Source organism: Sabethes cyaneus, chromosome 2 (genome assembly GCF_943734655.1).
Source record: "Sabethes cyaneus chromosome 2, idSabCyanKW18_F2, whole genome shotgun sequence".
NCBI classification, from domain to species: domain Eukaryota; kingdom Metazoa; phylum Arthropoda; class Insecta; order Diptera; family Culicidae; genus Sabethes; species Sabethes cyaneus.
In genome coordinates, this window is record NC_071354.1 from 36,542,020 (window position 1) to 36,557,692 (window position 15,673).

At 39.7% G+C, this 15,673-nt stretch overlaps 1 protein-coding gene across 1 annotated transcript in view; it reads right to left on the reverse strand.

The window, feature by feature from the left end:
• LOC128737101 (homeobox protein six1b) overlaps positions 1-15,673 on the reverse strand; it is a 69,860-nt gene continuing 54,187 nt past the window's right edge. The window contains exons 5-7 of the mRNA XM_053831665.1: positions 15,435-15,493; positions 270-487; positions 1-227 (exon numbers count right to left, since the gene is read on the reverse strand). Of these exons, the coding sequence (XP_053687640.1) occupies positions 1-227; positions 270-487; positions 15,435-15,493 (504 nt within the window). The remainder of the gene's footprint in view (positions 228-269; positions 488-15,434; positions 15,494-15,673) is intronic.

Here is a 15,673-nt window from a genome sequence, read left to right on the forward strand (position 1 = left end):
TCATAAATGCTGATACTCGCCGATGTCGTAGATCGGCATCGACCCCATCACGTTGGTTCGATCCCAGAGGTGCGAGTAGGCCGCCGTCAGCGAGCTGGACGACAGTTGACCGAGTCCCGCTTTGCTACCACCAGTCGAAATGTTCATTAGATTACTATTCCGCGTCGAGAGGGGCTGCGGTTGATGATGGTCGGCTACTCCGAGCCCACCTAGGCCTCCACTGCTGCCTCCACCGACGCCGCCACCGCCACCACCACCATTTCCGTGACCGCCTGGAATCGAACCCGGCGGTCCGGAAAGGGGGCCTCCACTGCCGGGCATGCCACCGAGTGGCATTCCCAGTCCGGAACCAAGATGCATTCCCTGAGCGGTTGCAGCTCCCATGCCGTGCTGGGATCCGCCCGTTGGTCCCGGCATTCCCAGACTGGGTCCGTCCATGTCCGAATCGCTCGAAGAGTCCAGGTGCTGTTTGTCAGACTCACCGGTCCTGGAAAATTGGAAAATGGTATTAAATAAAACTGACTACTGGCAATGGAATATTGTTTCAATCGAATCAAAACAGTTTTAGGAGATTAACTTAATTGCCGAAAGAAGACGTTCTACCCACAGATAGAAATTCGTTAAAACCCAAACCCAAATGTAAAATAAGAAAAACGACTGCCAAACCTTCCCAAGTAACAAATTGGGTTTTATTATACTCCTATGATGGCATATAATATCAAAATTGGCGATTAAAACCCGCTTAAGAGTACAATAAAACTCACATTGTTGCTTGGGTTTGCATGTCTTTCTGTGTTTCCCTCTATTCTTTTTTTGCACAATTTAGGCTTAAATAAAAGGTGGGGCACGCGACCTTTCGGAAGAATGTTTTGGCCTGGCCTGGCAAAATGAAGTAATCGTAGAATTTAGCGAATCTATTATAACTTATCACAAAAATAGCGGCCGATTGGGTTGAAAACTTCCGCACTGTCAGGTGCAATTGGATATAAAATCAAAGTTGAAATTGGACTAGAAATTACAGTTCAAATTTGACTTAAAATTGAACCTAAAATTAAAATTAAATTAGACTTGAATTTGGAATAATGTGAACTAAAATTTTTACTTCAAACCGGACATAGTCGCGAAATTAGACACAAAGTTTTACTTGAAATTGGAATTGACATTTTTTGTCTTAACTTCTCTCACAAGGTTTACTCCTTTTCTGGTTCGTTTTTTCTCTTTTCCTGTCACATTTTTCAACTGTTTGTTCTATTTTTTCTGTTCTTCTGTACCGTTTTCTTGGTATTTGCTCTCACTTTCTTTCCGTTTTTCTTTTTTTCTGTCCCATATTTCCTGCTTCATTGTTCCGTTTTTCTTCGTTTCCGGGCAATTTATTTCTAATTTTCTGTCCTGTTTTTCTTCATGTTTTCGCTCGTTTTTGTTATTTTCTTACTCGTATTCCGACCTTTCTCTTTTTCCTTTTTCATGTTTCCAGTTTTCGTCTTTTTATAACCCCTTTAATCTCCTTTCATTCTCGTGTTTCGTCTTTGTTTGCTCCGTTTTTCCCCATTTTGATGCCTCGTTTTTCCTTCTGTTCTGGTTTTTGCTTCCTTTCTTCCCTGTCTGTTTCTCGTCTTTTCTGTTCCGTTTTACTTTTTCTTTAATTCGCTCTCCTGTTTTTAATTTCTACTCTTTTTGTCCCATCTTCTTGACATAATGTTTAACCTCATTTTCTTCGTTTCCTCCGTCGTTTCACGTTTGGTTTCTCTTACTTCTTGTTCCGTATTCCCTTTATTATCTAGTTTTCTTTTTTTTCTCCACCATTTTACCTTTTTCTACTGTTTCCTCCTTACATATTCCGTTTCGCTGCATTTCTCGTTCTCGTTTTTTCACCTCTTTCTTATGTTGTATTTTCCGCCTAAAAACGAAAGAATTTTGTCTCGTTTTCAGGCCAGTTGTTCCTCTTTTCATGTCTCGTTTTTTGACAATTTCTGTCTCGTTTTACCTTTTTTCTTTTGTTTCGGTCCCGATCTTCGTCTCTTTTCACTTTTAAACTCATTTTCTATTATTTTTCTCGCTTTTGTCTGTTTCGTTCTTCCTCGTATTATGTCCTGCATTTCTTCATTTTCTGTCACGTTGTTTTCTTTTAAGTTTAGTCCCTTTTTCTTCCGTTTTTTCTCCATTTTCTTGTTTTTCTTTTCTTGTTTCTCCATAATCCTTTTCCTTTTCATTCCCATTTCTTTGTTTATGTTCAGTTTGTCCTTCTTTTCTTTCTCGTTTTTTCTTTGTTTCTCTACCGTTTTACCTTTTCCTTCAGTCCGATTTCTTATTTTCTGCTCATTTTTCCACTCTTTGTCCCGCATGACTTTTTTTCTCGTTTTCCTGGTTTCCTCTATCGGTTTCTCTCTTCTTTTTCCTTTTAGTTTTAGTTTAGTTCTTGTTTTCTGTTCCGTCATTTCTTGTGCCGTTTTCCCTCTTTTTCTCTCTCTCGTTTTTCTTTTTTCTGCTATTATTTATCGCCTTTTCCGTTTTATCGCCTTGTTCCTGCGTTTCGATTTTCCTCCGTTCTGTTTTACGTTTTTTTTCTTCGGTTCTCCTCGTTTCCTGTCATTTTCCGTACCGTTTCGACTTTTTCGTTCCTCGTTTTGTGTCTCTTTTCGCTTCTTATCTATCTTCCTCCTATTATATCCTTCTTTTCTTCTTTTTCTGCCACGTTCTGTTTTTCTTTGTCTTTTATTCTGTTTTTCTTTGTCTTTTATTCTATTTTTTACTGTCCCAGTTTTCTTCGTTCCGTCTCTTCTCGCATATCCATTTTCTTACTCCCGTAATCTCATTTTCTTTTTCTCGTTTCTTCTAATCTCTCTAATTTTTTAGTTCTTCATCGTTTACTGTAAAGTGTCCTCGTTTTTTGCCACTTTTTCTGTCCCATTTCTTTTAATTTTATGTCCCGTTTGTCCATATTTTGTCACGTTTTCCTTTTTGCTCTTTTCAGTTTTTTTCTTCTCCTGTCTCAACTTTCCTTCTTTCTCCTCCTTTACTTCTTTATGGTTTTCCTTCTTTTCCCTACCATTTTACCTTTTTCATTAACCGTTTTTCTCTTCTTCTTTTTCTGCCCCATTTTTCCATTTTTTATCCTTCTTGGCCTTTTTCCCGTTTTCGTTTTTCTTCTATCAGTTTCTGATTTTTGTCCTTTTGTTGTCTCTTGTTTTCTGTTCCATTTCTTGTCTCATTTTCCCTCTTTCTCTCTTTTGGTTTTCGATTTTTCCTCGTCCTGATTTTCCTTTTCCTGCATCCTGATCTTGCTGTGTTCCGCTATTTGGCATTTTTCTTTTGGTATTCCTCGTTTTCGGTCCCGGTTTTCATCTCTTTTCGCTTTTAAACTCCTCTTCTATCCCGTTTATTCTATTTACTCTTCTATCTCGTTTACCTCCATTCCATTCTTCCTCTTATTATGTCCTTCTTTTCATCCTTTTCTGTTTATCTTTTCTTTGTTTATCGTTTTCTTTTATCTATTATTTATCTTTTCATTTTTTCTCCATTTTTTTCTTATTCTGTCCCGGTTTTCCTCGTTCCGCTTTTCTCTGCTCGTTTCTTCATTTTCCTACTCCTGTATTCTCCGTTTCTTTTCCTCCTTTTCCATCCCGTTTTTTCTCCTTTTCTGTCCAGTTTATTCTAATTTTCTTTCTCGACCCTTGTTTTCTTAATGCTTTTTCCGTCTTTTCCTTCTTTTTTCAGTTTTCGGCGTTTGCTGTTTACCCCGATTTGCCTCTTTTAATCGCCCATTTCTTCTTTGACACATCTTTTTCCTTTTGATATTCCGTTTTCCTTCTCATTCTGCCACGTTCTTTATTCGTTGTTCTTTTTCTGGCATGAAGATTACATTCTTTTTCTCTCTCTAGTGTTTCTCTTCTTATTCAATTCCGTTTGTCTAAGCGTGTCTCTATATCTCTGCATATTAGCGTTGGTAAGAGGAAATGCTTATCAACTTAGGGACTGTATTGGCATGTTTTATTTCGCCTGATTTTTATTTTCAGGTGGATTTCAAGCCACTGTGAATCTTGTATTTTTCGATATAAATTAACAAATCACGGTTGTTTATGTAGTACCATTACATTATATTAAATTTATTAAATTTACAAAAAGGTGCATTTGTGATCTTAATTTTCGTAATTACTGACAACAAGAAAACTTTCGAATATCCGGCGTCGGTATTGATCAGTATGCAGGGACCTGAAAAGGTAGGGCAATGAGGAATAGTGTGTTGTCCCAAGCATGCTTTTTCCAGCCATCATTTTGCAATTTTCATCGGTTCTGGTCAATAACGGGGTAGCAGCACACGGGCGGTATACTATGCTTATGCTTATGCTTATTCAATTCCATTTGTCCGTATTTTGTCACGTTCTCCTTTGTGCTCTTTTCAGTTTTTTTCTCTTCTCCTGTCTCAACTTTACTTCTTTTTCTGGAGAGCAGCATGGGACGTTCTCTGCTCTTTCCTCTTCTCTCTCTTTCTAAACTCATCATTTTGTCCCAAAATCATCATTTAGTCCCAAAATCATTGTTTCCCAAAATCATCGTTTAGTTGCAAAAACGTCATTTTGTCCAACAATCATCGTTTAGCGTCAAAATCATCATTTTATCGATACAAAATCATCATTTTGTTGTCCCAATATCATCAATTTGTCCTAAAAACCATCATTTGTATTTTTTTTTCTCTAAATCATTTTTTGGTAATGAAATGGTAACCTAAACCTCCAAAAATAAACAATTCAAAATTTTCTACTATCTCAACCTTGCAGGAAAATCACATAAAACAATTGGGATCTCTTGCCCACACATTGGAAAATATTTTTACTATTTAATACCTTAGTTTGGCGTTTTTGCTGAAAAATTTGCCCAAAACATATCTTTCATTTGCTATTAAAATCATCAAAATCGGTACTATGGTTTAAAAGTTTAAGCCAGAAATGATGTACCGTATGATTCCAATAATATCAGCCCCCGATTATATCAGCTTTTTCCGATTATATCAGCCCCAAAAATAATTCTTTTGATTGTTCTTGTTGAGTTATTTAATGATTCCTTTGAGGTCATATGAACAGCCAAATAAGTGTTTCAGACGTTTTAACCCTTTATGGACCAGGTTGATGCACAGTGGTCCAATCCAAACAGCAAAATACTCGATCGCGTGAAATTACGCCGCATTGCGAGATTTTTCGCCTGCAATATTTCTTGGTATAAAAAAAACCTTCGTTTGACAGCAATGATTATGTGATTAATCCCCTTAAAAGTGAAATACAAAAAATATTTTCGTAGATATTCGAGCGTTCAGCAAACAGCAAGTTGTCAAAGACATTACAACCATATCTCTATCTCATATCTCATATAAATCTATGGACAAACCCTTAAAGACAGTTTTTTGTCTATAAAATATTTTGGTCAATTTTTTCGTGTTCATAGTGTTCTAGAAAATTGTTTATCTTACTGAAATTCACGTTTTGGTGGAACATCGTTGTACGCTACTTTTAAAATTTTTCGATATTAAACTATTTCGATGAAAAATAGTACTTCTTTGAGCTCAAATATTTCTCAAGGTGGCAAATGGTGCCAGACCAAACAACTCACATATAAAAGTACAACAAAAATCCTGTAAAAGCAAGCATCAATTACCTGTATCTGATTGTATCCTCGAAAGATTATTATGATTATTGACACAAATAGAATTTTAAGTGCTTTTTAAAAACAAATCAATATATTTCGACAACCATAAGAGATAGATAGTTACTATTTTCGACAAAGTTACTTATTTGAGTATGTTCTACAACTTTTATAAAGACATCGTATGTTTGGTACGCATTTAAAACTTTTTTTTAATCACCCTAATGTGTGGAGACATGACCACCCTAATAATGCAAAAAGTTAAAACATAATTTATTAGTAAATTGAACAAAAAAATTATACCAGTTTATACCGATTATACCAGTTTTCCAATTAGGCCATTGCAAATTATTTTTTAAGTTTTTGTCACCCCCATTTTTTAAGTTTTTGTTTTGTGTCATGCAGGCTTGGCATACACTTTTCGCTCCGATTTTGCTCTTTTGATTACTGTATCTCAACCAAGCAAAATTTTAAAAACTGATGTATGGGGCGTTTGTAGAACTTGTTAATATCTATAATATTGCTGAATTAAGCATTACTGTGCATTTTGTATTTATGGCGCTATAAGGCTGCTACCCTCTTGGTAGCAAAAAGTGCGCTCTTTTTACTACCAACAGCATTGCTGCCCTGCAGCGCCGTAAATACTGAAGATAAAACTTCACTTTCTTCAGCAATATTATAGATAATTACAAGCTGTACAAATGTCCCATACACCACTTTTTCAAATTCTGCTTGGCTGAGGAGCAGTAATCAAAAGAGCAAAATCAAAGCGAAAAGTGTATGCCAAGCCTGGTGTCATGTGAAAATAGGTTTGAAAAATCGGGGGACAAAAAAATTGCAGGACATGAGTCAATTTTTTATATAAGCAATTGTCTGTGGACTCTACAGCCTGAAAAAATCGAAAAATTAGTGTACGAGTGTTAGCTCACTTCTAGCACGAAACAGAAATGGAAATTCGAACAATGGAATTTCCGAAAATCGGTCCATATAATTTTATTTCGCTTTTGTCTTTTTCTTCGTAGATTTTTGCATGGAAAATATATCAGCTCAAAATTCACTGAGGGGCTGATATAATTGGAACCATATTGTATTTGTACCAGTGGAGAATGTACCCAATAAAAAAAATTGGAACCACCCTTATTCAGGACTTTGCAATGGCTAACGAATGCTGCTAACCGAGACCTTCTCTCCACACAATTCATTACATAAATTATGATGTTCGAATTAGAATGATACCACCCAGCATGTGGTGGTTGTAACAACCGTGCAATATGATAATTATTGGTAGCACGTGCAAGCAAGCAAACGGATGTTGTTTGTGTTATGCTCAACACGAATGGAGGTAGTAGGTACCTAACTGCAATGCATTCGCCAATTTAAACATCATTCCTTAGCAACACAAACACGCGCGGCGTTAGCAACACATGATGAGTGACTGTGCTGTGAGTACCACCCAATCTCCTTCACTCAGCAATGGGCGAGCTTGTAATGGTGCTGCTTGCATTGGTAACCATCAACTACGCTGCTGGTAGGGGGAAAATGTTAACCAGCAGTGGGCCGCCGGCCGTCCTGCTCACACTCGCAGTCGCAGCAGCAGGCAACATTTTGCGGGAGAGACTTTCCGTCTGTTTGGCCCGGCCATGCAGAGGCCCAAAGCGGAGCGGTACACTCGCACCGTTCAGCTGCTTTAATGGGATATCAAATATCAACCGAGCTGTACACTCGAGCAGCAAACTTTGGGCCTTCGGTCGAACGGTGGGCGAGAAGCGCGATAGCGGATTGGGGCGGTTGTACAAATTTTAGCATTCTCTGGAATCGCGGACGGCCGCAGCGTAAAAGTGAGGTTACGGCTAGGCAGTAACGGACAAACGACACAGCTTAACGAGCAATAGAAGTTGTTGTAGTATAAACAAGGAAGGAGCGAAAAAAAAAGTTGGATGGTTTTGTGGCCGAGCTGCGGGGCATTTGGTGTGGTGTCGCTCCACGGTTCCCTGCCACACCCCTGCTGCTGTGGACGGATCAGGAATTTATTCCGTCCATACATATACGACCAGCGACAAACAGCAGAGGGTGACCTGAGCTGAGCCTGAGTAGTACGAGTACGAGTATGAAAGGGGGAGAAGAAGTCGGTTCGGTGACGATGATGGTTGATGAGTGATAGCTGCTGTTTCAGCAGTAGGTGGAGTGCGCTGCGTGCGAAGGAAAATTCCTGAATAGGGTGACGAAATAGACAAATTCACGCCTATTAACGACCGGTCGTGGGTTCGATAATGGAATAACAATTTCCATCCTCATGCCCGCATATGATTTATGGTGAGTAATTGAGTTATTCTCGATCGTGATAAACCAAATTATCGCGGGAACTGCTTTAACTTGTTAGAATGTCATGTTAAAGTGGTTATGCTCTTCACTACCATTCATTATTATTCTGCTGCAGGTTTTTAATACGGCGAAGGAATTTTTTGACTTTTGTGAGGCAAATCAATTTAATTTCACCTAGATTTCATTGTTATGTAATTCGTTGGAACTTGTTTTCTATTAATTTTTTCGGTGGGCCCAAAATCGTTCGAAATTTCGTGAACTCAAAACGTAAAAGCATCGGTTATCCTTTATCCGTTATCCGTTTTTGCGTTCATCCATTGCATACTATCTGTAATCATGAAAAAGTATTGTTTCGAGTTGCCGAAACTGCTTTCCCTGATTTTCAACAAGACAAGCCAACATGGTGAATTATCGAGGAATTACGTCGTTTTGTGGTGCTTCCAAATTGTTATAGCTGATTGTCTATCATGATTACCTGTTCTTTAGGTGTAAGCGATATATCTCGGTAAATCAGCACGGTGTCTGTGCCAGTCGCTCGGCTAACACAAATCTACTAGAGTTTACCTCAAAATGCCTTAACACCATGGAGAACCACCAACAAATTGACACTCTACAACTCTACGCGTAACAATTACCGCGTAACTACCGTGGAGAGACGCCAATAATTTGCGTTCGTATCCAGATCGGTCAACTAATCAACTGATTTATTTAAGCACATTACTTACACGTCGTAAAATTTCCCAGACCACATTTGAGGCCAAAATTCTAAAAAGCGATATTTACAGCCTCGCCCTGCTATCACGTTTTCAGTTCAACACGCTCGAACGGCCGTTACGTCAACGTAGCTTAATCAATTTATTATTCCACAGTAGCCAATACGGTAGCAACGAACGAATCACCAGACTCCAACGAACATTCACCGAGGTCGTCGAACTATTCCACTTTCTTGAAACGTCAGACGGAATCCTTCAAAAACAAGCTGAAGACGACAAGAATTTTCAACTAGTGGTGTATCAGATGGAAGCAGTTCTTCGATGAACACCTCAATGGCGAAGTCGCAGAAGGAGGAGGAACGGAAATTAACCTAGGAGCGCCCATGGAAGATAGTAATGTCCTAGCACCTGACCAAGAAGTCAAACGAGAAATCGAGCTGCTGAAGACCAATAAAGCCGCTGGGAAGGACCGCCTACCGAAAGAGCTTTATAAAGATGGAAACGTTAGCAAAGGCTCTAAACTGGGTTATTTCGAGGATTTGGGAGGAGGAAAAGCTACCGGAGGAATGGATGGAAGGAGTGGTTTGTCCCATCTACAAAAAGGGTGATCGGCTAGACTGTTGCAACTATCGCGGTATTACGCTGGTAAACGCCGCCTAGTACCTTGTAGGCCTCCCGGATCCTGTTAAGTCGGTTGTCACCGATAAAACAAGGATTCGTAGGGAATTATAAGTCGGGTTTCATGGGGGCTCGCGCAACTACCGATCAAATTTTTACTATCCGACAGATCTTGCAGAAATGTCGGGAGCACAACGTGCCTACGCATCACGTCTTTATTGATTTCAAAGCAGCATACGGTACAGTCGATCGAGACAAGCTATTGCAGATAATGCACCAACACGGTTTTCCGGACAAACTGACGCGACTAATCAGAACTACATTGGATCGAGTGATGTGTTTCGTACGCATCTCTGGGACACTCTCGAGTCGGTTTATCCTGCATGCTGTTCAACATCGCTCTTGAGGGGGTGATCCGACGAGCAGACATCGAAACGAGAGGCACGATTTTTACCAAGGGTAGCCAACTTCTAGGCTTTGCAGATGACTTCGATATCGCCACGCCAGACTGAAAGCGGAGTCTAGGAGAATTGGGCTAAACATAAATGCGTTAAAGACCAAATACATGAAAGGAAGAGGCTCAAAGGAAACAAACGCGCATCTCCCACGGACGGTAACTGTTGACGGCGACGAACTAGAAGTGGTAGACGAGTTCGTGTATTTGGGATCGCTGGTGACCGCGGACAACAACGCTAGTAAGGAGATTCAGCGGCGCATCCAAGCGGGAAATCGGGCCTACTTTGCCCTTCGTAAGACGCTACGATCAGGAAGCAAACGGCGCCGCACGAAGCTAACATTGTAAAAAACCCTTATTAGACCGGTAGTTCTTTATGGACTTGAAGCCGTGACGCTGCTCACGGAGGACATACGCACCCTTCCCGTGTTCGAGCGGAAAATGCTGAAAGCAGAGAGTGGCGGAGGCGTATGAATCACGAGCTACAGGCACTGCTTGGGGAGACTCCCATCGTACATCTAGCGAAAGTTAGCAGACTACGGTGGGCCAGACATGTCGTAAGGATGCCGGGCGACAGTGCGACGAAAATAGTCCTCTTCAACAACCCCACCGCACCAGGAACAGGGGGGCCCAACGTGTACGATGGCTCGATCAGGTCGAAAGCGATTTACGACTTCTGAGACGACTACGAAATTGGCGACGAGTGGCCCAAGACCGAGTTGACTGGAGACGAGTGCTTCAAAAAGCACGAGTCACCCCGGTTCTATGCTGAAGAAGAAGAAACTAGAAGATGGTGGGGTTTGTATACCTGTTGAGAATATCAAGAGGGCTCTCCATCACCCCTGTAATCTTTTTGTTACAAATATTATGTGAAATTCGTGTTGCCAATTTAAGATCTCAACCTGCTTGAATTTCCTTAATCCTTAAACCCTAAGTCCACCTCTGACTACGCTGTCGACTGTGTGTATGACCCTACTAAGTCTTTGGACGGAGGGATGATTTACAGGAGAAAGTTTTCTCTGAGGTGGATATCGCTCAGTGCTAGTAACCAGCTCCGGATAAGCTATCAACTGTGTGAGTAATAACACTCGAAGTCTTTTGGACGGAGCGGTCACACATGCGGGATGGCTATTTAGTAATACCAGATCTACGGATTTATCCGTAGTTCTACGGATTTAGGAATTTTCGACGGACCTACGGATCAAGTGCTGAAATCTACGGATTTTCATAAACTTTACAGACGAGATTGAAAGTTTCATTTAGTGACAGAAAGTACGAGTACGCTACATGCAATGAATAATATCCCGAAATGCCTAACTTTATTCTTTCTGAGAGAAAAAAGCGAACAAAATAGTTTACTTTAATGAGAAGTGTATTAAAAATGAAAGATTTGCTTTAATGCTGTCATGCTGTCAATAAGAACTGGCATTTTTCACTTTGACGGCAGATAGAAATTTTCATCATTATATGCGTTAAGGTGCAATTAGACGTCATTGATTCTGTGAATGTTAAAAGCAGTTTTTCTTTGTTTGAAACAAAAATTTTGTACATGAAAATATATTCTCTGTATTCAGATTGGCAAGAAGAATGCAGTGAATATATTATTGATACCCCTGTTTTGGGCCCAAAAACTGCTTCCGAAATTCGACGAAAAGCTGCTGACTGCTAATTTCCCGTTAATGGCATGAAATTCTTCACTTCTCTGCTTTCGCTTTCTGATCGTAGTGATTTTTACATTTATAGTAACACTGATGTTTTCCTTGTTGGAGTACGGAAAAATGGCAAAATATTTTCATTCTATTTTTCCCACATTTTTGCAGTTCCTTAATATGATTTCTGTAGTGCCATAGAACTCAACTCAAGCGAATAAGGTTGTTCTTTATAATCAAATAGAAGGAATCCTAGTTCTATATGTGTTGATGTTCAATGTGCTCTTTTTACGCACAATACTATAAATAAAATACTATTGGACATTTAAGCCTTCAGGAAACGGTGGAAAGGTGACTAAAATACATAGAAAAGACAGTGAAGAGACGGCGAAAGATAACAGCTTGTTGACGAAAATGTGATTAAAAGTCAATGGTCCAGTGATAAAAAGATGGCAAAAATACGACGAATAGACTGCCAAAACTGCGACAAAAAACATAGATTTAGCCTTTGGCTGAAGGTTTTGAAGAGACAATTAAAAGTCAGTAAAACAGTGACAGGCTATACTAATGACGACGCCATCAAACCAAAAACGACACAAAAAGCAATAAAAAATGACAGAAAAATTGTCGAAAAGAGACAAAAAGACGATGACAGAATTCCACATGTCCAAAGTAACGAAAAATAACCAACAACCGTTAACAGAACAAAAAAAACGACGAGTCAACACGGTGTAGTGGTAAGGAAATTACGAATAACCCAAGCTGTTAAAATGACTATAATCAAATTAAAACAAAAAAAACGCGACAAGAAGATCGATGTATGACAGCAAAAAGCGACGAAGTACACTTAGTAAAACAAAACAAATGAAACATTAAAGACGAAATACAAAATAACCAATCAACGAAAAATAAAAGATGAAAGAAATACGCAAAAATAATGGCAAAACGCGAATGACGAAAGTCAAGTGCCTTCATTCTTTCTTGCAAGCGAGAAGTACATAGAAGTTCACGACGGTGATTGTGAATGTAAGTTTAATTTTAAATTATATTGTGATTGTAGATAATATTGTTGTTTTTCTTTTTCAAGTTAAAATTCAAAAGAAAGTTAATTGTTGAGGTTTATAAAAACAAACAGTGAAGGTTTATAAAAACAAACAGTGAGTGAAACTCGAGGAATACTCCGAGAAGAAAAGTTATTCTCCCGAAAAGTCCTGAAAAAAACAGAAACAAAAGGTACCGCATACCGCAAATTTTATATTTAGTTTTTAATTTTTTTTACAGGCATAAAGTAGACCCCGAAGGGGTCCTCAGTGCAGACAATGATACCACTTAACGGATCGTCGTTTCCTTACTAAGTACGCGACTGGATTGCAGATTAGGGGCGACGTACAACAGTGACTGATCCGGAGCAAGCGGCTGACTTATGAAACCTCACCAGCTATACCCAAGATGGCAAATGGAGTCGGATTAGGTGGAGGTCCATTAATGACCATCGATGCGTGTTGAGGATTAAGGGCAAATTCTTTAACTACAGCCTGAGCTTCTTTAATTCGGACCATGCTAACTTCTGTTAGGTGCAGCAACAAGGAGGGGAACCTGATTACCGAAAGATCGGTGACGGCCAAGCGATGGAAACAACATTTCGACGTATTGTTGAATGGTGAACAAGATGAAGCGGTCAACAGTAATAGGATAACGATTGATCGTCCAACTTTGGACGAGGCTAAAAAGGCAGCTAAAGAGCTGAAAACTGCACAGCAGCTGAAAAGGATGGCATCTCTACCGAACTTTTGAAAGTCGGGAGCGAACGGCTGTGTTGTGCAATCCATCAGGTTATGCTAAAGGAAAGGTACGGACTAAGCAGGAACTACCAACGAACTGGTTGGAAGATCTCATATGCCCATTTACATAAAGGGCCATCATCTCGAATGCAGCAATTAGGTATCAGGGCATTACTCTCCTCAATTCTGCATACAAAATTCTCTGAGGCCGTGTCAGGAAACCTTTGCTGGCAAATACCAGTGCCGGCTTTGAAAGGAACGCTCCACGACGGATCAAATGTTCACCTTGAGACAAATCCTCGGTAAATGCAGGCTCTCCATTTGTTTATAGACTTCAAGGCGGCGTACGATTCAGTTAAATGATATGAGCTGTGTCCGATTATGCTTTAAAATGGGTTTCCAACCAGACTGATTATGCTGATACGTGCTACCCTTGATGGTTCAAAACCAAGCGTCAGATTTGCGGGTGAGGCATCGATCTTGTTTGTGACGTTAGACGGTTTGAAGCACGGTCGACGGGTTATCAAATTTGCTATTCAGCATTGCATTGGAAGAAACCACTCGAAGGGCACCGGAGCCGTAGAGCTGTGCATGCACGCATCTTAAGAAGGAAGCTGCGAGGATAGAACCTATGATAAACCCTGCCAAAACGAAATACATAGTGGCTGGTAGGGAGCGCGGTAACCCTTCGGGTGTTGGAGCTTAAGTGGTGATAGATCGAGATATCTTTGAAGTGATCGACGAATTTATTTATCTTGGTACGCTAGTGACTTGCGAGTCGTGAAGTAAAAAGGCGGATAGTGGCTGCCAACAGGGCTTTCTATGGATTACGTAACCAACCTAGGTCCCGTAGTTTGCATCTCTGTACGCGAGCTCTTATACGTCATATTAGAAGAAGTAGTGTAGTGCAGGCGCACCAAGTATATAAAGGTGCAGATTGGAGGCGACTGGAGAGTGGCAGTCCAAGACCACAGAGCGTGGAGAAGACTGCTAAATTCGGCCCAGATTCGTTAAGCGGATTGTTGCCAAAAAATTAAGAAAAGTAAAGTAAGCTTTATATGAATAAATTTATTCATATTTGCTAAATATTACTTGTGATTTGCAAATACTAATACTGATAAGAAAATGATTTGAAGTATTTCTATAAATAAGAATATTGAAAATTACTTTTAGAAGTCCTGAATTGTGGCTGTGATGGTATGAATAATAATAAGAATATGAACAATAAATGCTGTACTATAAAATGAGCTTCGAAGTTAGTTAGTTTTTTGCTTCCGTGCTTCATTTTCAGATTTTTTTCGTATTTTACATTCAGGGTTTTTTTCTCCCAAAAGTAAATTTACCTAAAGAACCTATTGAAAACTGACAAACTGCAATGTTCACATCAAAATTGATCGACTCAAATAAAAAGGAAGTCTTCCACTATACGGCTGCTTTAAAGTTTTCCCAGTTTGGTTCAAGGGAAAAATAAAGCCAATGTATTGATGGTAAGAAGACTTGGTTCAGCTGACTAGCTCTTAAGGAAACCGTTCTAATAACTCTACTACCCAGGCAAGAGGCAACCTTAACGCACAAATCTAACCATACCGTACATACACACAAACTGTGAATGTGTGCTGCCGAAGCACAGCGCCAAACGAGTGAGTGAAAATCCATATTGTGGTGGCTGAAATTTGATATTTTTATTTACATATTATTTATCTCCCATTCCAGTATGCTGCCCCTGGCGCTGCTGCTTGCTACCCATACTCATACCTACCATGCCGTAAAGGAAGTAGCCGCCGAAGCAAGGCATGAGCCGAGGGAGCAACCGTTCCAAAAATAAGCCTCAGCATTTTAGCTTCTTCGGGATGGACGACATCCCAAACAATAAATTCTTTTCGGCACAAATACTTCGTATTCAGGGCTTTCACAGTCACTTATAGTGACGGCATGCATTATATAGAGTAGGGCATAAGATATCACCTTGATTAGATTTGTATCGTTACGCCAAAAGCGGAACCCGGAAAGGGGCCCTCCGAGCGGTGCCTGCTAATGAACAAGGACTTCCGTCAGTGTGCGCCTTTCCTCGGTTACACGCCGAAGACAATGCTTTCAATTAGCGGCAATATTTCATTGTTCCAATTGACGCTATTTGAAGCTCTGACAAATGACACCGGAATTGAATTGAGTTATGTTTCCATTTCAGTTTCTGTCGTTGTCAATGTTTTAACTGAACTGTGTGGTAGTCGTCTTCTTTACTTTACTTGGCAATTGTACTTACTCTTTATTGTGGTCTGCCGCTCGGTCCCGCTGCCGTCGGTTTTTGAACCAATTGGAAACCTAAAATAATTACAGAGAAATCAGTTTGAACTTCTTTATTACAGATAAAGAAAAGAAATAAATTCCGTATTTTGTTTTACGATCTTTAGGGAACCTACCCGTTATGATAAAATTAATTGGAAACCTAACAACGTAGAACAATAACCTTACTTATCTAAGGTTTATACAAAAAAAATTAAC